Here is a 24,221-nt window from a genome sequence, read left to right as displayed (position 1 = left end):
GCTTGGATATTAATATGATAATCACGAGAAACACAAGTCTGGCTTTATCTCATGATAATGATACGTTATTGCAGGTACAGAAGAGAACATTAATCGGATATTTGTTCATTTGTTTCCCAACAGATAAAAGACAGTCATTATTTTGAAAGATGGATACTACTAGGGAAAAATGTTCATGTATTCTACAAGAACATCCAGAGAAGAGATTTTAGTTTGTCATTGTCATTGCTAAGGAGAGTGAAAGAGATCAAAGGGAGTAACTTATTCAACGACAGCAAGTTTAAAAATGCCCTTGCGATGCAAACCCCCTGCAATGTAAAACTAAAATAAAACTGTTATAAACTATTTTTTAATTTTTTTTTTAATATGGACTCTGGAAAAGTGTGCCTGAAAAATCAGTAAATTGATAGTTTTTTAGGCTGGAAGGGTAGATTTTAGCTAAACTCTGTTTTGAGCATGCTCAATACATGATAAACTGGTTTTAGACTACAGATCAATCCCTTTATAAAATGATTCTTTTTTTCATTTCATGGAAATTACCATTGTATTCTTTACATGATATATCCACCTCATGAATTTGGTATGTTTCTAAATTGGTTTCTTTTTAGGGATACAGGGATTTGTGGGATACCTATCATGTATACATTTGCACAAACAAGCTGTGAAGATTTTCTTGGGAGGAAATTGGAAACTTTCTTACACATTACTGAAAGTGAACTTTTACTTAAAGCTATGATTTTCCTAAATATGTAATGAAAGTATCCTATTTGGATGCCACGTGATTCATACTATTTTATGTGCGTTTCATATCAAATTTTGAAATAGGCAACGTAAGCACACAAATTGGACTCCCTGAGAGTATTCCAATAATAATCGCCAAGTGCAGTACTTGCAAAATATGGTACATTCCATCTCCAAAGCAATTTTCTAATTATCTACTTTGTTCATTTTAACTTATCTCCTTGACTGGCCATATATTTTTGCATATCTTAAAGTATGACTTATATCTCTTCTCTGTCATAAACTACCACATAGTGTTTCTCTCCATTTTCTTGCCATGAAAATCATGTAAATACCTTGAACTCAAGGGATATGACTAAACAAGTGCTATACAAAATAAATATAATCATTTGCTGTAATTAAATTATCTCATTTAATCCAATTAGCATGATAATTAATTTGAACAGAATAGTAAAATAAACAAAAAAAATAGTGAATACTTTTGAAAAATAAAATATCAACATTATATATCCTTGAGTTGTATTTTGGCTATCCCACTTTTCAGATAAAACAAACAAATCAGTCAGATGAACGGAATTGTCCACTTTAAACCTAAAAATGTACTGTCAAACCAGAAGAGAAAGATCAAGAATTTTGGGGGGAAAAAATAAGAATTACAAAACACAGTTCTTTTACTCTTTCACCATTTGAATTCAGCCTTATTCCAGAATTTGAATTCCCTTCTTTCTAGATTTGAACAGCTCATTTGAACCCCCATGAAAATGTCTAATCATGAGATTATGAAAGAGAACTCTTCTTCAATTGCTTTTGTCTTCTATTTATAGACTCTGTAAACCTCAGGATTAGGGTTGTAAACTGAAAGGGCCTGCAAGATCCAAGCAATTAATGGGATCCGGTGAGTGGGGCCACACTCCTATTTAGGGAAACAAGAGGCAGCTGGGTCTATCAATTCCACATGTGATCACAGGTCCAGTGTTACCAGATCTGAATGCTTCTAACAGAAGCTGGAAATTTAGGTTTTTTTTTTTTTTTAGATTGAATTCTATCAATTAAAAAAGAGATTGGTTATGTGAAAAACTATGAAAAGGAAAAAATGAATTATAGACTGGGAGAAAATATTACAAAACCTAACATCTGGCAAAGGGCTTATATCTAGAACATAAAAAGAGCTCTCAAAAGTCAACCGTAATAAAGGCAAATAATCCAAATAGAAAATGGGCTAAATACATGAAAAACATTTCATTAAAGAAAATATACAGAAAATGGAAAATGAACACAGGAAAAGATGATCAGTAGCATTAGCCATTAAGAAATTCAAATTAAGGTCATAATGAGACATCACTACATGCCTCTCACAATGGCTAAAATAATAGCAAATAGTGAGAATATCAAATGCTGGTGAGGATGTAGAAAAACTGGATCACTTGTGCAGTGCTGGAGGCAACATAAAATGGCACAGCTACTCTGGAAAACCATTTGACAATGTCTTATAAAACTAAATATAAAATTACCATACAATCTTGTAACTTCCTTGTTGGACCTTTATACCAGAGAAATGAAAACCCGTGTTTATGCAAAAGCCTGTATAAAAATGTTTATGCGAGTTTTATTCATAATAGCCAAGAACCGGAAAAAAAAAAAAAATAACTCAGTATACTTCAACTGGCCATTAACTGGAAAACTTGGTGGCCTAGTTGTTAAGGGTTATGTCTGCTAACCGAAAGGTTGGCAGTTCGCATCCACCAGCCACTCCTTGGAAGCTCTATGGGGCAGCTCTACTCTGTCCTATAGGGTTGCTATGAATGAGAATCAACTTGACAGCAATGGGTTTGGTTTGGTCATTAATGAAACTTTTTAATTAAACAAGTTGTGGTATACACATGCCATGGAACTCTACACATCAATAAAAAAGAATGAACTATTGTCTCACATAACAAATTGGATGGATCTCAAAGAATTGTGGTAAGTGTAAAAGGCCAATCACAAATGGTTAAATGTTATATAATTCCATTTATATAATATTCTTGAGATAACAGAAGTATAGAGATGGAAAATAGATTAGTGTTTGCCGAGCATTAGGGACAGGGTTGTGGAGAGGGTGTGGGTACAAAGAGGATAGCATAAGGAATCCTTGTGATGGTGGAGCTCTTCTGTATCTTGATTGTAGCGGTGGCTGTACAAATCTGCACATGTGACACAATTGCATAGAAACATACACACACACCAATGAGTGGCTATAAAACTAGTGAACTCTAAATAAACTCTATAAATTTCTCTAATGTCACTTTTCTGTTTTTGATATTACACTACATTTATGCAAGATGTCACCACGGAGGAAAACTGGATGAAAGATACAAGACTTCCCTTGAACTTTTTTTTTCTTTGCAACTTCCTGTGAATCTGCATATATTTTCAAAATAAAAAAAGTTAGAAAGACTAATGAAAGAAAGGGCAAAATATCTGAACAGACATCTCACCAAAGAAGATATAAAGATGACAAATAAATATATGAAAATATGTTCAGCATTAGGTCATTGCCGTTGTTATTACGGTTTTATGCCCTCAAGTCAATTACAACTCATACTGTCCCAATTAGGGAATTGCAAATTAAAACAGCAGTGATATACCATTACTGCTCTAATGGAAGGGCTAAAATCCCAAACACTGATAACATCTAATCTTGGAGAGAATGTGGAGCAAAGTGAATCCTCATTCAATGCTGATTGGAATGTAAATGGTACAGACATTTTGGAAGATAGTGTGACAGCTCCTTGAAAGCTAAACAGAGCTTACCATATGACCCAGCAGTTGGCCTCCTACTTGAACTGAAAACTTGGGTCTACACAAAAACCTGCACATGGATATTTACAGCAGCTTTATTTATAATTGTTGAAAATTCGAAGCTACCAAGAAGACTTTTACTAGATGAATGGATAAACAAACTGTGATAGCCGGCAATTCCACTCCTCAGTATGTGCCCAAGAGACTTAAAAGAAGTGACATAAACAGAACATGTACGCTAATGGTCATTGCAGCACTTTCCACAACAGCCAAAGGATGGAAACAACCCAGAAGTCCATCAAACACCAACAGATAAACAAAATGTGGTAAAAACATACAATGTAATATTACTCTGCTATAAAGAGAAATGAAGTTCGGATACATGATACTGTACGGTTTCACTGCTATGAAATACCTGGAATTGGCAAAGGTATAGAGATTAGAGTTTAATAGTGGTTACCAAGGACAGAAGGAATTAGGGAAGGAAGGAATCATCGTTGAGGAAGCATAGTGTTTTTGTTTTTGGGGATGGAACATTTGGCAATGGGTATCAGTGATGGTCGCACAACACGACTCATTTACTTGGTTTTATTGAATTGTACACATGAAAAGTGTTGAATTGGTAAATGTTTTTATATTTTTACAACAATAAAAAAGTATTCAAAAACGTTAAAAAGAGATTGGCACCTAATGAAATTTTTTAAAGGCATTGAGTAGGCCTTCTGACAGGAGGGTGAGAGGTAATGGTGACCTGTAAAGCGGTGGGAATAAAAGTTCACTAGCTCCTAGCCCGAATCCTTCACTGAGTCTATACATGTCTTCCTGATGAGGCTTTCCATGAGTAACTGGAGGAGGAATGGACATTGCCTCTGCTCTCTTAGTATAAACAAACACACAGCACTGTGGACTCTCCTTGCATTCTCCCTCTCACAGACCGCACTGATTGCATGTCTTAACATCAATGCGATCGGCAGGATCGCCATTTATTCAATGGTGGTCCACTCATCTCTGAGTTTCCCTTTCAGTGAGGCAAAGCTATCAAGTCTTGGCAAACTGATTTTTCCCCAAAAACTGGAAGTCAGTTTCAATATTATGATTCCATGATTCTGTCAGCACTCCAATGACAGGAATTCATCTGAAAATATTTTCAGTTTTCTCCTTATGCCTTTATAATACGTTTTAAACAAAATTACTAAGGCTTAAGGGATGTGTACTTTTCTGAATTCCCCAAGGCCTTTTGAGCAATTCTTGATGTTTAATTCCAATTCTCCTATCTATCCTTATATACCGTGCCTGTATCCGCAACCTTCCAGTTGATTTCAAATCATATGAGTATCTTATGGAGGCTAATTAATTTAACTCATTGACTTTTTTTTTTTTACATATAAAATGGAAGTCTTATTTAATTCATAAAGAAATTACAATGATTAATTAATTTAATCTTTACAATTTCTGACTGAAGTTACTCAGTAACATATATTTGATTATGTAAGATAATTTAATTACACTAAAAAAGCTGTTCCTGCTTCTGACAGTTACTGAAATTATTTTAACTGTATTGACCCCTAAACACTAATAATCCCTCGAGCCCTCAGAGCTGCAGACTTTTCTCATCCAATTATATGGGAAGATTAAGTTATTTTATTTTATAAAATTCAGTAAAAACTGAAGTGATATGTTGAGCCTAAAAAAAAAAAAAAAGGAAATGCTGAGATTCATGCTGTTGTTTTAGATCCATAATCTCTAGGCTGCTTCACACTTGCTTTTTGAAACAAACGAGTGCATCGTATGCTCAGTTTGCAACTAAACGGTTCCCTTCAGTTAATCAGTTATGCTCTGTATTGTATGCTGAAACTATTTAAATAGCTTTTTACTTCCTACTTGGGTTACAATTCAATTTAACTGAATCTAATCTATAATCCAAGCAAGCTACATCTTGTTTTCATATTATAATAGATGCTTTTTCTGGATATTTTAGAAATTATACATGTAAACGGTGTATTAAATAATTGATGAACCACCTAGTTTTGATTCTAGTTACCAGTGAAGCTACTCTTCCCAAATGCATCTAGACAGCCGTTTGCCTCACAGCAAGGTTTTACATAGCATTTTAAAAGATATTTTAGCTCCTGCAGTGACAAAGTCCTATTTAGAAACTGCAAGCATAATTTACTTACCTGATTTATAAAGCAATTTATGCACTCTAGTATATTTATGCGATATAGGGATGGGTCTTTGTTAAGAAAACAAGGATCTTTAACAATTGTAAAACAAAAAAAAAAAACTCCTTATTATTACATTTTATGATGGAACACAGTAGACTGGGGCAATTATCCCTCTTGTTTTATTAAACCTTTGTACAACTGTTAGAGGTTAATGGGACCATTATTTTTCCTACTGTCAAAATCTGCTTCAGAGTAAGATCTAGAGCACTTAGTGCCAGAAACCCAGCACACAGAAAAGCAGGCGTGCTTTCTTCTGCAGCGTTTGTATTACAAATCGCTCCAGTCTGTCTCAATTCAAGTAAATCACACACTAATAGTCATGGAAATAATGTCCCCTAAAAGAAAAAAACAGATGATGCCTGGTGTTTCTGGCAATTTAATAACAAGTATAGTAATTTTAACAATATTATTATGAAACACAATGTGGTGTTTGTAGACGGGCAAAGCAACTCATATTAATTACTGAAGATTATTAACATGGGGATTAATAGAACAACAATATATCCGGTTACCTGGGAAATGATGTCCTGATGAAAATGCCAGTTGGAAATTATGTCTGCAATATAGCTGCAGAGCTTGAAACTACACAGAGCATCACTTGTAGCTGATGAGATTAGAGGATGTAGCATTACTTCTATTCCCCAGGTGGCCTTCATCTCAAAGTCCCATTAGGTAAGTCGTGCAAGCTTATTAAGAGCCCCACTCCACTCTTCTTTCCCTTCCACCCTATTCCTCACACACTAACAGTGTGCTTAAAGTTCTGAATTTCTGGAAACACCGTGGAGAGTGCCAGGGTTGTACTTCCTGCAATCCTTCAAATGCTCTCTCTAAGAGTGGCCATGTCCGAGTCATTGCTTCAGTTACAAATAGACTAGTTCAGCGATGGTATGGACACAGATGAGCCTACCACAGAATGTTTTCTGACCTACCAGAGCACAGAATTTAGACTGACAAAGAGATTTTATTACTGCAATCATCTTGTGGCAGAAACTTGGAAAAAAAAGTAATTTCTCAAAAGTTCAATGTTTCCGTCCAGGGGGTATAATTATTCTAAGACTATGGTATTTTCTTTTAGTTGATAAATTATTGATTTTGATAATAGGCATGTTTTTCTCTTCATCAATGCCCACTAAATGTCTATAAGTGAGACATTCATGTTACCAGTAATTGAAGAGGTCTAATAAAGAAGTTTTTTTTTAATAAAGAAGATACGATGACTTTGCTTCCAAGTATCCGCCTACGCCAATATCGCTTTAAGTCCTCTATTTCTGTGGATTATTACACTTTATGGGTTGAACTATTAATATTTTGAGAAATAATTCTTTTCCCTCAACACTTGATAAATATTGCTACCTTTACCATAGTACTTTTATCTGATAAATATCTACGTAAGTGGAAAAACCAAAGAACTGTAAATGTAAGTTCTTCCAGGGAAGGAACACAGTTTAGTCATTTCCATGACAGTTATGACAGCCTTGGTTTCTCCTCTCACCGTGCAACGGTTGAATGTATGAGTCCAGACACGAGCTGCAAAGACCTAGCTGAAGAAAAATACTGCAACACTTCTTCTCCTCAACACCACATGACTCCATCATTAAATTACAATTTTTTTGTGTGTGCATCCGTTGTGTGCAAGGTGTTCTTCTAGGTACTTGGTAGATATCAGTGAACAAAGGATAAGAAAGGATCTGTTCTCAGGGTTTTTATATACTATTGGGGGGAGCTGGAGACAGGAAACAAGTATGATTACAATGTTTGTGTGTATATGTATATACACATATATACGTATACACATATATAATACATATCATATATACATATATATACACGTGTATAATACATATCATATACACATACATACATATACACATATATAATACATATCATAGATACATACGTACACATATATAAAAACATATAGTACATATCATATATACATACACACATATCATATATATACATATGAACATACATTCATATATATACAAATATCATGTATATGTTGTGATAAGTGATAAAGAGAAAAATAGAGCAGGTAACAGAAGTGCTAGGAGTTGTGGGTGGGCAAAGGTGTGTGAAGTCTAGGTAGAGACACCAGTGAGAGCCTTACAGAGAAGGTAAGTTCTGAAAGAATTATCCGACAAAAGAAAGGGATGTGGCTCTTTGGGGAAGATGACTTCAGGCTGAGGAAACTGCAAGGACAAAGACCCTGAGGTGGGGTGTCCGATGACTTTAAGGAACAGCTCAGAAACTAGCGGACAGGGGCAGGAGGATTAGGAGATGTGGGTGGGAGATAAAGAAGGTCTGTGGATTTTTGTGAAGAATTTGGCTTGATTTTGCCTGTGAGGGGAAGTCTTTGCAAGATTTTGAGCAGAGGAGTTTGATTGCAGTGATTTATTTCACAGGATCCATCTGGCTGCTGTGTGGGAACAGATTCCAGGGAAGCAAGGGCAGACAGGCGAAGATCAGAGAGGATGTTGCCATAACACAAGTGAGGGATGATGGCACTTTCGAGGCCAAGCGAACTGGTTGGCTTTTGGGTGTATGTTAAAAAGTGAGACAGCAGGGTTTGCAGGTAGACTGGAGACCAAGGTGACACAAGATTTATGCCCTGAATGATGGAAAAATAGTTATCTTTTTCTGAGATAGGTAAAAGTGCAAGAGATAACCAATTAGACATCTGTGCAAAACTCTTGAGTAGATGGTGAACAAAAAGGTCTGAAATTCAGGAGAGAATTTCAGCGTAAGTTCCCAACATGTCTAATGTGTTCCTGGTGTCAGTTTTATTCCATAAGTGGATCATGGAGGAACAACTTTCCCAACATTAAAAAAAAAAGTCAGGATAGTATTTTTTTGGTTTCTCATTTTAACTCTATTGATGAGAATTAATGGTTTCTTTTTTCCTTTTCCTTTAGTCTCCGCACATCCCTATTTAAAGAGTGAGGACTGATCCTCTTGTGCTGAGCCCGTGGTTGGTGATTATATCGCTAGGCTTAAAAAACTTATTCGACAGCAAGAAGCTGGCAAGGTATTAAGATTAAACCTTTCTTACTAACTGGAACTTAAGAAAAATAGGATCTCATCCATAGGTATAATTTAAGAAAACTAAAACTATGAATATAGCAATTATAGTGATAGGTGGATAAATTTAGTATGACCCAAGGCAGATTAAGAAAAATCTTTTATTACGGTGTATTTTAGAAAATGGATTAACCAGTCATGCTCTTTTAAAAAGATAATTCAAACGTTCTACAGTTGTGATTGCATCTTTAACTTTACAAAGACATCATTTGCTTTGAGGTTCTAAAAATGGAGCTATGAAAGTTTTAAAATCTGCCCTTCCAAATAATTATATCTAAGACAAAAGAAAAGACAGAGAAATATGGAACCAGTGAGTGTCCTTACAAAAGACAATGTAGATCAATTGCTTTTCATTAATAGGACTGCCTATTTGGAAACTTGGAATAGATATCATTCTGTTTTGCTTCAGGTATTTTTCCAAGGTAGAAAAAAAATTGCCCATAGAAACGAAGAATAATGAAAAGAATCTTTCGTAGTTGAATGTAGAAGAATTTCAGGGGCATTTATTTCATTATGTTCCATCGTTATTTTTCCCAAGGGTTTATATGACGATGCATTACATTGCTCAATTTTTCCACACTTTGTTATTTGGTTCCATATTAAATAACGTTTCTGAATCAGCTGTTCTCTCTTGCTTGAGTGTGAACTGTTGTAACTGCAAATGCTTAGTACACAACAGGTGCCCATCGTCATTTCAGTGAGTTAGAGCAGATCAATATGGAATTTGTAAAATCATTGGTCTTTAACTTCACACTGGGGGAAAAAAAGTCTCCAGCTCAAAAACCACAGCCAAGGCTTCAGTCTACCTTCCCTACAAATGTTTATATGTTGGGATTAGAAGGGCACTAGCAGGTTACCTAGCCTAGTGATGTTCACACTTAGAGTTGCTAAATTTGCACTCTGCCAAGGAGAATGTCAAAAAGAAGAGTGAGAAGAAACTACATATACTGTTACCAGAATTTCAAACAAGAGAATGGCAATTTCATAATCCTTTAAAATTGAAAGGATTTAATCTCAGAATAAAAACTAGCCCCCCAACCCCACCCCATCAATCAGTGACCACAAAGAATACAGGGTGAGGGTTGTTTCTAAAATCTATTCTGGGTGCCCTTTCGGTAGCATGATGTTGACCATTTATGTTGTAATTCTTTCAAAGCTTGAAATAATTACAAATTTAGAGAATAAGCAACATTAATACCTTAATTACCTGCGAATTTTTTTTCTTTTAGAAAGCATTGCTTGATTACAAAATTATGAAAAAAACAAACTTCCACATTTTCTTCTCTTTCTAAGGGTTAATGTAGGAAATTGTCTTCACTACACAGGAGACTTGAAATACCTTCACAGCCTTCCATTACCCCATGCTACATGGTTAGCTTTAGGCATGTTAATGATGAAAATGAATTAAAAAGCGGTAAAAATAGCTGCCTTCTAGTTGCTTACAACCCTACGTGTGTCATAATAGACCTGTGCTCCATAGGGTTTTCAATGGCTGTTTGTTCACAAGTAGGTCACCTTGCCTTTCTTCCGAGACACCTCTGGGTGAACTCGAACCTCCAACCTTTCAGTTAGCAGCTGAGCATGTTACCGTTTGCACCACACAGGGACGTCGAAGTGAACTGCTGTTGTTAGCCCCGAGCTGGTGGTAACCCATGTACAACAGAACTAGATCATTGTGATCCATGAGATTTTCATTGGCCAATTTTGGAATTAGATTGCCAGCTTCTCCTCCTAGTTTGTCTTCGTCTGGAAGCTCCACTGACACCTGTTCAGCGTCATAGCAACCTACAAGCCTCCACTGACAGATGGGTGGTGGCTGCATTTAAAGTGCATTGGCCAGGAATCGAACCTGAGTCTCCTGCATGGAAGGTGAGCATTCTACCACTGAATAACCACCGCCCTCCCAAAGTGAATTAAATGAACAAACAAAAAAACTCACTGCAGTCAAGCCAACTCTGACTTCTAGTGCTCCTACAGGAGAGAGCAGAGCTGCCCTATAGGGTTTCCAAGGGTTGGCTGGTGGATTCACTGCACAGGAGACTTGAAATACCTTCACAGCCTTCCATTACCCCATGCTGTGTGGTTTTTTTTTTTAGGCATGTTAATGACGAACGTGAATTAAAAAGCAGTAAAACTTTTCCAACTGCTGACCTTTTGGTTAGCAGCTGTAGCTCTTAACCGCTGTGCCACCAGGGCTCCTCCCAAAGTGAATTACTAGGGGTTAATTGGTAAGACGAAATCAAGGCTGGATGAGGAAACCGACTGGCTTAGTGATTCCAATACAAAATTCACAAATGAGTCATCGGATTAAGAGGTATATAAGAGAGAATCTGTAGAGATTTTACTCCACAACACAGAATTATTTTTTCCTGTACTTTCATTCATTGATTCATTTATTTAGTCAGGAAACACTTGCTAAGTACTGAGTATGTGCAGATCCTGGCAGCTTTGACTGTTGGAGGACAAGGAGGAGTGCTGTGCAATTCAGTGGAGGCCATCAGTTGGGAAACAGGCTTCCTCAGAGGAAGGCAAACTCCAAGGAAGTCCTCTGGGACCAATGGTACAATCAAGGCAGATCAAGGAAGAAAATACAAACTGGCCAGCAAGGAAAAGTGCTGAGAAGAGGCTAGAATCAGGGACACTGTGACATACCCAGATACGGGCACTAGTTATCTCTCAAATGAAACAACAGGGAGTTTGTTTTTAATCTACTTGTATTAACTTGTTAATGTACAGTTTACAAAACCCTTGCTTACTTCTCTTAGAATACATACCACATTAATCTAGTATGATACATAACACATAGTATCAATATTGTAATTTTGCTTAATTATTATAGCGTTATTAGCCTTCCATCATTAAATTGCAAATTCCTTGATGTTGCTTGTCAAACACTCCCACCTCTCCTTCTGGGCTCTCTCTCTTCTGGCACTTGCTTATATTCCTGGATGTTACTCAGAGGACACCCTGAAGAGTCAGCCGAACAGGACTTAGCTTGGATCTAATACAGCCAAAAGGCATGGGTTCCTTGCTTTGTGCTGTGCTTTGTTTGTATGTTTTTAACTTCTCAACTGGCTGCTAACCAAAAGTCTCCCAACTGCTCCTTGGAAACCCTATGGGGCAGTTCTCTGTCCTATGGGGTTGCTGTGAGTTGAAATCGACTTGACAGCAATAGGCTTGGTTTGGTTTTCACTCAGGCTAAAAACAAGGGGAACAATCTGGTCCTGAGAAAACAAAGGAAAGAGTCATAGAGTCACTCCTTTGGGAGGAACATTGACTCTGGGCCTTTAGACCCTGGACCACAGCCAGCTTGACTTTGCTGGAAGGAAAGTCCCTCGGTGGAGCAAAGGATTAAGTGCTGGGCTACTAGCCAAAGTATGGTTCAAACCCACCCAGAGGCACCTCAGGAGAGAGGACTGGGAATCTGGATCAGAAAGGACACACCCTTGAAAGCCCTATGGAGCAATTCTACTCTCCATGCGTGGGGGTCCCCATCTTGTCAGAATCAACTTGATAGCAACCAACAACAACAACAGCAGGAGAAATAAATACCCTGAGCTCACATTCATGTTTGCCACCAGTATCTGTGGGGGATTCCCACTGACAGAACACAATCCAAACCCAGAAGAAGGGTGTTATTGTTATAGTACTTCCATGTCAGGTTTAGGTAAAGAGGCATTTGGTGAGCTTCTCTGAACAGGAACTGGGCTTGAATTTGGAGTAAAAGGATAATTGTATGGTTATTGTTGTCAAGTTTCTAATGAAGAAGACATAAGCAAATAAGTAAAAAATCAATATAGAATTAAAAAAATACTAAGGTAGTGGTAAGCAGACCCTGTGTCAGACTCTGTACTAAGTACTTTTTATGAATATCATGATATAACCTTACCGAATCCATCAGGTGGGGGAACTAAGACCGAGGGCAGTCACATATCTTGCATAAGAGGAACTTGTATGCTGTATTAAGGGGCTTGCATTTCATCTCTAGAATATCAGGGGCTTGCATTTCATCTCTAGAATATCAGGGGCTGTAGTCTCAGAGATGGTTTAAAATTAGGGAAGCTATGCATCAGGGTTGTATCCTTTCACCATATATATTCAATCTGTATGCTGAGCAAATAATCTGAGAAGCGGGACTAAATGAAAAAGAAGGTGGCAACATCATGATAAACAGAGAAGGTTGAAGTTGTCAAGGATTTCATTTTACTTGTATCCACAATCAATGCCCATGGAAGCAGCAGTCAGAAATCAAAAGACATATTGCATTGGGCAAATCTTCTGCAAAAGATCTCTTTAAAATGTTAAAAAGCAAAGATGTCACTTTGAGGACTAAGTAAGGTGCCCCAGGCCATGGTATTTTCAATCACCTCATATGCATGTAAAAGCTGGACAGTGAATAAGGAAGATAGAATAAATATTGATGCCTTTGAATTATGGTGTGGAAAAATATTGAATCTACCACGAACTGCCAGGAGAATGAGCAAATCTGCCATGGAAGAAGCACATTCAGAATGCTCCTTAGGAGCACGGATGGCAAGACTTTCTCTTAAGTACTTTGGAAATGTTATCAAGAGGGACCAATCCCTGGAGAAGGACATCACGCTTGGTAAAGGAGGAAAAAGAGGAAGACCTTCAACAAGATGGGCTGACACAGCTTCAACCATGGGCTCAAACAGCAACGTTGCACAAAAAGTTTCTATGAATCAGAAGCGACTTGACGGCACCTGCAACAGCAACACAAACCTACACAGTGTCACTGTACGTGCAAATAATGCATATTATCTTCATGGAAAGTCTCATAAAAATGGTAAAGGACTTATGAGAAGCAGAAAGAGAAAACGGGCTTCATCGCTTCATACCTGAAGGCTCACACAGTTTACTGGAACAAGTGCACACCTGGGTACTTGGGGGCCCATGTCTGGGCACCGGGGAGCCCGTGTCTGGGCACCAGGGGGCCCGTGTCTGGGTACTGGGGAGCCTGTGTCTGGGCCCTGCCTACTATGGTTGGCTCTGGAATTCCAGGCAGTGCCTTCATTGGTCTGGATCAAGTCTTCTCTTGTGTGAAGTTAGGTCCCCATACCATTTAAATTCTTTGCTGACTTACTAGGAGCCCTGGTGGTACAGCAGTTAGGCATAGGGCTGCTAGCCAAAGGTCGGCAGTTTTAATCCACCGGCTGCCCCTTGGAAGCTGACTTACTGCATTCTTTCATTCTGTCTATGGCGAAGTTCAGACTGAATACAATTTATTGAATGTCCACTATGTGACATGTACTAGAGTAGGCCATTTACAAATATCTTAGTTTATCTCCATGACAACTCTATAAAGAAATTATTACTATTTTAACTTTATAAATTATGAAACTTGGACTTGAATAAGATAAATATTTCTACAACTATTAGATCCATATCCCTCTAGCTCCAAAGCCTATATCCTTTCTTCAATGAAACAATTTAGTTTTCTCAGTCACAGCTTCCACAGAAGTTACGTGTTGCCGTCTATTACGTTGCTGGTTGTAGAAGGCCTACAGTTTGCTCATTTCTTCATATTCCTGTAATGATTAACACTTATGTCTGGCCAAAAAAAAAAAACCTTAACGCTTTTGGGAGAAAGCACAGAACACTTTCTAATACCAAATGAATAATTACGTATTTGTCAATTTGTGTTCAGAGAAGGACAGAAGAAATATTTTCCTTATCAAAAAAAAAAAAAAAATCTGCCTAAATGTTACCCTTGTAGATACATTGGATGTCTAATTGATTTGTTGGCTGCTCTGATATTGATTTGCTGCAAGAACTTCAGCTGGTGTGTGGCGCCCACAGCCACATAAAGCTTGGGATAATTTCCACAGGGTTTGTACACCGTCAAAAATTCCATTGTAAAATTACTGTACTACTGTATCTCCCACTCTGCCAAACAACCTCAACTACAAACTAACAAATATTAAAACCTGATTTTTAAAAATCCTTTCTTACACTCCCTGTCCTTCTGTTACTTCCAAACTTTTAATTCTTTTTAATTTTACTTTTTATTGCCAATAATTATATAAATATATTTATTTTTAAGAAGACATTTGCCATTTTGACATTTTTTACATATATAATCTTCCCTCTTTTTTGAGTTCCATTCAAAAATGACACTATGATTATAGCACAGAAAGTGTAAAACAAAACATTGTGTGCATGTGACTGAAGGACTTGAGTCTCAATCAGAGTTCAGGGGCCCTACCCTTCGTTTCAAGGCCACATCTTAAGGGTCTGTGTCTACATCGGTGTTCTCCAAGTTCCACAGGATATGACAATTGTACAGAGTCGATGAACTATCGTTACCAGGCAATCGACAAAAAAAAAAAACCCAGTGCCCTCGAGTCAATTCCAACTCATAGCGACCCTATAGGACAGAATAGAACTGCCCCATAGAGTTTCCAAGGAGTGCCTGGTGGATTTGAACTGCTGACCCTTTGGTTAGTAGCCATAGCACTTAACCACTATGCCACCAGGGTTTCTAGGCAATTGACAGGAAACCATAAAATATTGACAAACCAAAAGTGGGTCAATCTATGATGCAATTTTCAAAAGGTTTTTATTGTTGTTTGCTTTTCTTTAATTATTAGTTTTAATGGAACATATATCTCAAAACCTTATGGGAAAGCCCAGTATGTAATGCAGATAAAAGTAGAGTTAAATAAACTGAGGAGATTCCACATATCCATCCCTGATGCTCCATCTCCATTAACTGCTCCAAAAAACCAAACCAAGTCTACTGCTGTCGAGTTGATTCTGATTCATAGCGACCCTATAGGACAGAGTAGAGCTGCCCCATAGGGTTTCCAAGAAGCAGCTAGTGGATTCTAGCTGCGGACCTTTTGGTTAGCAGCTGAGCTCTTAACCACTGTGCTACCAGGGCGCCTATTAACTGCTGGTCACTGAAAAAACAAAATACGTAGGTCCAAAACACCGAGTAAAGAACATCAAGACAACAAGTAACTGGAAACTGCAGAGGGAGAGGTTACTAGAAATGGCTACAAAAGACAAAACAATAGTTGAAAGTCTATCTCAAGCACGATGCCACAGGAAATGACCAAGCTGGAAGTAAACCTGCCGGTCTCCATCTAGTGGGGACAGGTGAGCACAAGGCCAAACTGTGACACAGTAAACACTGTAACAGAGGCAAGACCACTGCACTAACACAGGTGAACACATGTGAACAGGTGAACTGTGACACAGTAAACACTGTAACAGAGGCAAGAGCACTGCAGACTCATACATAACAGAACAAAATGTTGTCCAGTCCAGTGGTCCTAAATAATGCTGAAGGGGGTGTCAAGGAGGAAAGTCCAGAAAACCAGGTGGTAGAGGATACTCCGTTGAGTCAGTAACTCTCTATTGAGTGCCTGCCGTGTGCTGGAAATACATGAATGCGACCAACCGAGAAATGGTTTTCATGATCTTATTTCCTTTTTGGAATGATGTAGGACAACGTGCTAAGGGTATTTTATTCCTCAGGTGGCAGATATTTGTAAAAATTTTAACAGGACAATGACAAGGCCAGATTTCTAATTTAAAAAGATAAGCCTGGCAACATAGTATATGTGGGGTAGACTAGCATGAAAAGACCTGGGAGCAAAATGCCTGACAGCATACCATTTATTCAGGTGCAAAATACCGAAGGTCCAGACTCAGACAGTGACCAATAAGGGCAGCCAGGTGAAGACAGATTTGAGACACATTTGGAAGGGAGAATCAAGACAACAGTCTTCCCCATTGATGTGAAATTACTGTATATTCTTTCTCCCAGAAAATACTTTTGAAAGTAGAAAAGTGGAGAGAGAAGAAGTGGAAAAGCAGTTTATAGAATTACTTCTTAACTACTTCATTCTCTCTTCTCCTTTCCCCTTTAATTGGCATATCAATCCTCATAGAGAAAGAAAGACTTACAGACAGAGTTTTTATGGCTACTGTCCTTGCTGGGAAGCATCTTGACTCCTCTTGACTTCAATTCAATTGCCTTTTTCACTGGAAGAGACACAATAAAGCCGTTAGTAGGTAAGATTTGGAGAGAGATCATAAAACAGTGTCAATCTCTCACAACATTGCCAGTCATAGCTGCTTCCCTACCAACCTCTGGAAAATGGGACACGTTCTAACAGGTTAACGACGCAGAGCAAATGAAGGATAAGAGCTTGTGAATAATTAATGTCAGGCTATGAAGCAGCAGGATCATATCTTACAGCAGTGTCAGAAGCTAAAAATAATATACGATGCAGTTTACCTTACACATCCAAACTTATTTACCACTGGTAAAGGCAAGTTCTACAAATCATTATTATTTTACCAAAGCACTCAGCAAGATTGCCTTCTAAATTTATTTGTAGTGATGACAGCATTTTCACAATTTGCTATATTCATGAAAAATTTCAGGTAAAAATCCAAGTTGCTCATTCATTAATCCACATATTCATTTAATCACTTAAAGCTTAGCTAATATGTATTAATTGGGACTTAGTGCAGAAAAGTATTTTCTAAGTGTTGGGAATGAAATGCTAAATGGGAGAGTATTAGTCCTTCTGAAAGGTCCCTGAGTAATGCGAACCGCTAACATGCTCAGCTGCGAACCTTAAGGTTGGAGCTTCGAGTGCTCCAAAAAGGTCTGGAAATCTACTTCCAAAATTTAACCATTGAAAATTCTGTGGAGCACAGTTCTACTCTGACACACATAGGGTCACTGTGAGTCAGAATCAACTCTACAGTAGCCTGTAGTCCTTCTGGACAATTTACAACAGGCAATGCAGATGGCGTATGTGATACCGGGTTCTAAAGTCATAATTCTAAAGAGTTAAATGAGTTGCTTGGCTGTCTAGCTCATGCATCAAACATCTTAAGAAGATAGACTTTTCTAGTCATTTCTAGGAGGGAAAACTGGGGAGGGATTTGGTGGGAAGAAAATAGAGAATAATCTGAAGCCATAAAAAAACCTTACAGTTGGCTTTATTAAGTAATCAGTTTAAATATTGTGATTTACAAATGGAGTCCTGGTGGCGCAGTGGCTAAGAGCTCAGCTGCTAACCAAAAGGTTGGTAGTTTGAATCCACCAGCTGTTCCTTGGAAACCATATAGGGCAGTTCTATTTTATCCCGTAAGGTCACTATGAGTTGGAATCGACTCCGCAGCAATGGGTTTGGTTTTATTCATATTAGGAAATCAAGGCTCATAGATTTGTTGAAGTTACATAGGGAGCAAGATCTGGCATTTGAACTCAGATCTCCTCGCGTCAAATCCAATCCCCTTGCCTTTGCAGTCGGCTAGCTTGAGTGTGCAAGAGCCCTGGTGATGCAGTCTTGTGCGTAAACCAGAATATTTAAGTTGATTGCTTAATAAAGCCAAGCAGGAAGTTTTTACAGCTGAGCACCCCTGAAAAGCCGGTGGTCCAAACCCACGAGCATCTCCGTGGGAGAAAGACCTCGTGATCTGTTCCTGTAAAGGTTCCAGCCAGGAGAATCTTATGGGACAGTTCTGCTCTGTCTTGCTGGGTCACTCGGACTTGGCTTTGACTCCAGGGCACACAACAACAGGCCAGTGTGGGAAGGAGTGGAGCTAGGAACTGTAGTCCGTGGACTGCCTGAAAGGGGGGAAGATCTAAACTCCAATAGCACTGGTCCTGGGCTTTCTACCCAGTTCCAAGTTTTGATTCACACCAATCCAGGTAGTAGACAAGGAAGCCAACCTTTACAAACCTATCATGTCCCAAGCACTGTATAAATGCTTTACAAACATTTCCCATTTCAGCTTTTACAATAACTCAGTGAGGGATGGATTCCTATGTCCTACCCCTGGCCATCCAGTCAATTCCCACACATAGGATCCTACAGGACAAAGTAGAACTGTCCCACAGGGTTTCTAATGTTGTAATCTTTATGGAAGCAGACTCCCACATTTTTCTCTCATAGAGCGGCAGGTCGGTTCCAATTGCCAATCTTTTCTTTAGCAGCCTAGGACTTAGCCACTGTGCTACCAGGGCTCCATGTCCATGTTACAGATAAGGAAATAAGTGATTTGCTAAAACTCGGTTATTCTTAAGCAGAACCAAGATTTTAATGGTTGTCACTGTTAGGTACTGACGAGCTGGTTCAGACTCATCGTGATCCCACGTATAACGGAATGAAACACCTCCAGGTCCTGTATCATCCTCACAATCGTTGCTCTTTGAGCCCGTTTTTGCAGCCAGTGTCAGTCCATCTCACTGAGGCCTGCCTATATTTCGCTGACCCTCTACCAAGCATAATGTCCTTCCAAATCTTCGACCCTTTCTACTGTGCCACTCTGGGAGAAGGGAGAAAGCCACATCTGGTTTGCCTTTGCTCTACTCTTTCAGACACTCCACATTTCCTGTGGAGGGACAAATAGGATGAAACCTTGTCCTATTACTCACAGGCTCGTCATCCCTAGCATCTAACCCGCACCCCCAAGGAAAAGATAATGGCTTCACCAAACAAACAAAACTGCCCAGTTTGTGGGGAGGAGAGGAAGAGGAAAGGTCTTCATGAAAAACAAAAGAAAGGAGTCTAGGAGAAAAGTGATAGTATTTCCCTTTTCCTCTTCATTTCTCTCCTTTGTTCCCCTTCCTTTCAGATTTCCTTACCTTCCATCCCCTACGTCTCCTCCCTTGGTCTAGGTTTTTATTTATTTGCTTCCAGAGAGCAGACTGGGGTAGAGAGTAAGTGTTACCTTTGTGTATTTGCATTGGTCTGATTGCTCCCTAGTCTTAATACAATTCCTCATTTTAGCACAGGAAAATGGGAACCAGACGGAAACAGGCCATCAGCTTCTGCCCCAGCCCTACAGCCCCTTCTTCTAACCCCTTGATCCAGAGGCCCTCAAAAGAGGCTCTTCTAGGCCCCCCCACAGTCCTTCTGCAGAGCCCAACCTAGAGCCCAGTGTCCCTCATCACTGGCTCAGAAGCAGAGGCCTCCAGCCTTTCTCCCTGCCTAGGACACCCGAAGAGAAGACGTGCTTTGGAAACCTTAAATCAGGATTCAGAATGCTTTTGGTCAGGAAACACAATTTTTAGCCATGTTCAGATGAAGTAGGCACAAGATCCATGGGGGGAGACCTAGTGGTGCAGTGGTTAAGAGCTCGACTGCTAGCCAAAAGGTCAAAGGATATAATTCTGATGCACACCTTTCCTGATTTTAGACCACGCAGTATCCCCTTGTTCTGTTCAAATGAATGTCTCTTGGTCTACGTACAGGTTCCTCATGAGTAAAATTAAATGTTCTGGAATGTCCATTCTTTGCAATGTCATCCATAATTTTTTATGATCTACACAGTCCAATGCCTTTGCATAGTCAATAAAACCCAGTAAACATCTGTCTGGTATTCTCTGCTGTCATCCGAGATCCATCTGACATCAGCCATGATATCCCTCCTTCCATATCCTCTTCTGAATCCAGCTTGAATTTCTGGCACTTCCCTGTCAATGGACTGCTGCAACTATTTTTGAATTATCTTCAGCAAAATGTTACTTGTGTATGATATTAATGATATTATTCGATAATTTCCAAATTCTGTTGGGTCACCTTTCTTTGGAATGGGCACAAATATGTCAGGTTGTTGGACTGTGGTGGCCTGTGTGTTGCTATGATGCTGGGAGCTATGCCACCAGTGTTTCAAATACCAGCAGGTTCACCCATGGTGGACTGGTTTCAGAGGAATTCCACACTAGGACTAGGAAGAAGATCCTGGTGGTCTGAAAAATTTGGCCAGCGAAACCTTATGAATAGCAGCAGAGTGCATAGCATATGAGGCCAAGGGGCACAGTAATGACAGAGGCTGTCAGGCACTAAGAGATGGGTTCTTGGGCCTCACACACTCAGGAGGCTCATGGGATGTTATGAAATGGCGGTGTGTGTATGGTGGGGTGTGATGGGATGAGGTAGGAAGGGGAAGGAGCTCCGATAGGGAATGATATGGAACATCTGCTGGCTACGTGAAGAAAGGTCTCAGTGTACATAATTTAACATAACTAAAGAAATGTGCTTACTGATCTTTGGGAGCAAATAACTAACCATTACAACATAATGGCAAATTGGTACTACCTCCACCTAAACAAATGTTAATTTCTTTTTCCAAAATATTCTTATTCACGTGGTCTCCTTTGTTTTGATGAATTTACACATAATTAGGAGCCCTAGGGAAACCCTGGTGGCACAGTGGTTAAGAGCTACAGTAGCTAATCAAAAGGTCAGCAGTTTGAACCCACCAGGTGTTCCTTGGAAGCTCTATGGGGCATTTCTACTCTCTCCTATAGGGTCACTATGAGTCGGAATTGATTCAATGGCAATGAGTTTGGTTAGGAGCCTGGGTGGTGCAGTGGTTAAAGCACTTGGCTGCTAACCGAAAGTTTGGGGGTTTGAATCCACCAGCTGCTTGGTGGGAGGGAGATGTGGCGGTCTGTTTCCATAAAGATTTACAGCCTTGGAAACCTAATGGGGCAGTGCTACTCTGTTCTGTAGGGTCGATGTGAGTCAGAATTGACTCGACAGCAGTGGATTTGGGTTTTACACATTTAGCAGATTATGAAGGATATAATCCCTCTTGGCATAATTAAAAGATGTTTGGACTTGGATTTAGAAGAATCTTGCCACCCTACCAATTGATCTATTCCTGTAACCTGGGACAAATCACTTAAACAGTTACTCTCAGTTGTGAAATCCTTTTACATTGATGTAAAGGTAACTTTCCTGTTTCACTAGGTTAGCAGGTGAAGAGTGTGAGGGGAATTTATAAAACTTTGGAGAACTCTGAGCATTAGGGTGGCTTAGAAGTGAGGAAATTACCTCAGTGTGTTTATGTGGCTCAAGCAGGTAATTATTTTTAGAGACGTAATTAGGACCAAGACTCCTGAGAGCGAAGCCAGTTGTGGTGGGCATGGAGATGCACCGTCAGACCCCACATCAGGGAAGGACTTGCGGGGGGCGGGGTAACCTTCAGCTCTCAGCCCCTTCATGTGACAATCACCTCACCTAAGGTTACACCATTCCGTGGGTGAACAACGTTCAAAGACTAGTCAAGGTGAGAGTATAAAGGCCCAGTGAGAGACAAGTCTGGCCAGTGAGAGACAACTCTGACGTGCTATTTCAGTGCCACCTACCCTGTGGGTTAGGTGAAAACGTTACTGAACCTCCACCCCACCACAGCCCAGCTTTTCCCTCCACCCACTCCTGCTTCCTTTCCCTCTCTTCCCCAGGTGTTAATCCCAAAAGACACTCCCTAATAAACATCCTGCTGGCTCAGTCAGCTTCCCAAGGAGCCTGACCAAGGACACCAGTGGTCTGTCTCTTCCTCTGTGTTTTTCCTCATCCTGTCTCTGTGTTGTGGGAAATAGGATGCAGAATCCGCTCTCCATAGCCATAGGGCTGCTGACCACACATTAGGATTGCCCACCTGAAATCTTCCTAGAACAATATTTTAATTTGAAATGGTAAATGCTTTCACACGCGTCTATCATCAGCTCCGTTTTCTTGTGCTGAAATAACTTTATCTTAAAGTTACTCAGGAGAGATGAGAGGCACACACGATAAAGAACAAAAAGGAGAATCAATGGAAGACAACAGAGAACATAAAATGTCACAAAAAATAAACAGATAAAACAAACAGAAGTCGATTCACACAGAAAATAAAAAGAAAAAAATGAGTAGCCTTCAGGGTGCGATAAAGGTACCTGAATATACAGGATTTTATCTGAGAGTCTGATGAGTTTATCAATGCCTTCATTTTACAAATAAGTATGTATAGGTCTGAGAAGTTAAATATCCAGCAGAGTGTTTTTTTTTCCCCCCAATAAAATCGTTCTGTACTGGTGTGGACTATCTGCTCCACTGAATTCTAATTTGTTTCAGGTCACTATATCCTCTTATCAGACAGCCCTGGTTCTTGGCAAAATTGCAAAGAAAGAGAAGTTGACTTCTGTACCCTCAGTCTGCCAACTGTCTGAATCTTTTCTCTCATCACCTCCCTCCAGGCCCTTCTTCCACCTCAGTGCAGAGTCTTCCACCTCCTCCCTCCAACTTCCCTTAGGACCCAGCAGAGATTTCCAGTCAGAGGAACGAAGCAGCAGGGGGAAAGAGACAGGGAGACAGACAGCTGAAAAGAATGCCCCCAGAAATATACAACACCCATAGGAAATTCCTCTAACAGGGTGCGGTTTTCTGTGAATAAAAGTATTTAACTCACTCATTCTCAAGTCTTAGAATGATTGGTAAAGACACCCTTGGCGAATGATAAAAATACTCATTCATGGGTCCCAGGCCTACTAAGCCAGAATCTCTGGGGATGGGCCTCCCTTGAATTTTTTATTTTTTAGCATAGCTGGTCATTGCTCTTGCTTTTTGTAATTTGTTTTGTTTTGTTTCCTGTTTGCTAGTTTGTATTTTGGGGGAAAGAGGGAACTTAAGACATACGAAAGTTAAAAGACTCATTGGTCTATCTTACCTAAGACGATTTCTTAGTAGTTCAGATTCAACAATTTCACATAGATTTAAATAATCCCCCTTCTTAGGACAACATTTAAAAGATGAAAATTTCCAGGGGGAATATCTGCAGTTTAAGTGTAGAAAAGATAGAAAAAACAGCTGTAACTATACGTAAGAGGTAAGTTATTTTGTTTTGTTTTCTTTTCCTATCTTTTGTTTCCTTTTGTTTTCTGTATCAGCAGCTTTCACTATAGTCTCTCAATGGCTAAGTCAAAATACACTTTACGTAGTTTAAAAGTTGAGGAAACAATTGCTATATGAAATAGCAATGGTTTGTTGTTATGGTTTTTAAAGTGCCAATAAAGTTAGAGGTAAAAATCATTGTCTGTACTTATGCAACTTTGTTTTCCATCCATCCCGACAGGAATGTCCCCCCATCCTTCATGGTCCCTAACTCGGGCTCTGCTGGCTTTAAGAATCCTTCCCACCCCCCCACCCCCACCCCCAAGTGATCTGCTTCTTCGTGGTTCCTGTGTACTTACTGGACCTTTCTTAGGAAATTACTTTCTGTCTTCTGCTATTGACGTCCCTGTAACTTCTTGTCCCAGATTGTAAAACTCAATGTCTAAATCGTTTATTTAACTGTAATGGGGGAGTGCAGGCAATTTCAAATGAATAAATAAAATGCAAAATTGTTTCAAAGTTGTTTTTTTTTTTTTTTAACTTAATAAATGGACCAAAAAAACCTCAGAAATCAGAGAGGAAATCATTTCATTTATACAAATCAACTGCTGACATGTTACAGAAACCAAGATTTAAAGTAAATTGGTTAAAAAATTTAAATCCTGTTTGTGTGGTTTTTTAAATTATTACTTGATTAGAGGATTATCATAATTTTATTAATGTCTCTTAAGGATAAAAAATG

At 39.1% G+C, this 24,221-nt stretch overlaps 1 protein-coding gene across 1 annotated transcript in view; it reads right to left on the bottom strand.

The window, feature by feature from the left end:
- CSMD1 (CUB and Sushi multiple domains 1) overlaps positions 1 to 24,221 on the bottom strand; it is a 2,087,969-nt gene that overhangs the window by 763,558 nt on the left and 1,300,190 nt on the right. The window contains exon 7 of the mRNA XM_049902971.1: positions 16,764 to 16,841. Coding sequence (XP_049758928.1) covers positions 16,764 to 16,841 — 78 coding nt within the window. The remainder of the gene's footprint in view (positions 1 to 16,763; positions 16,842 to 24,221) is intronic.

Source organism: Elephas maximus, chromosome 12 (assembly GCF_024166365.1).
Source record: "Elephas maximus indicus isolate mEleMax1 chromosome 12, mEleMax1 primary haplotype, whole genome shotgun sequence".
Lineage (NCBI taxonomy): Eukaryota > Metazoa > Chordata > Mammalia > Proboscidea > Elephantidae > Elephas > Elephas maximus.
Note: the sequence above shows the minus strand (reverse complement) of the source record. Positions and strands in the feature narration are given on the sequence as shown.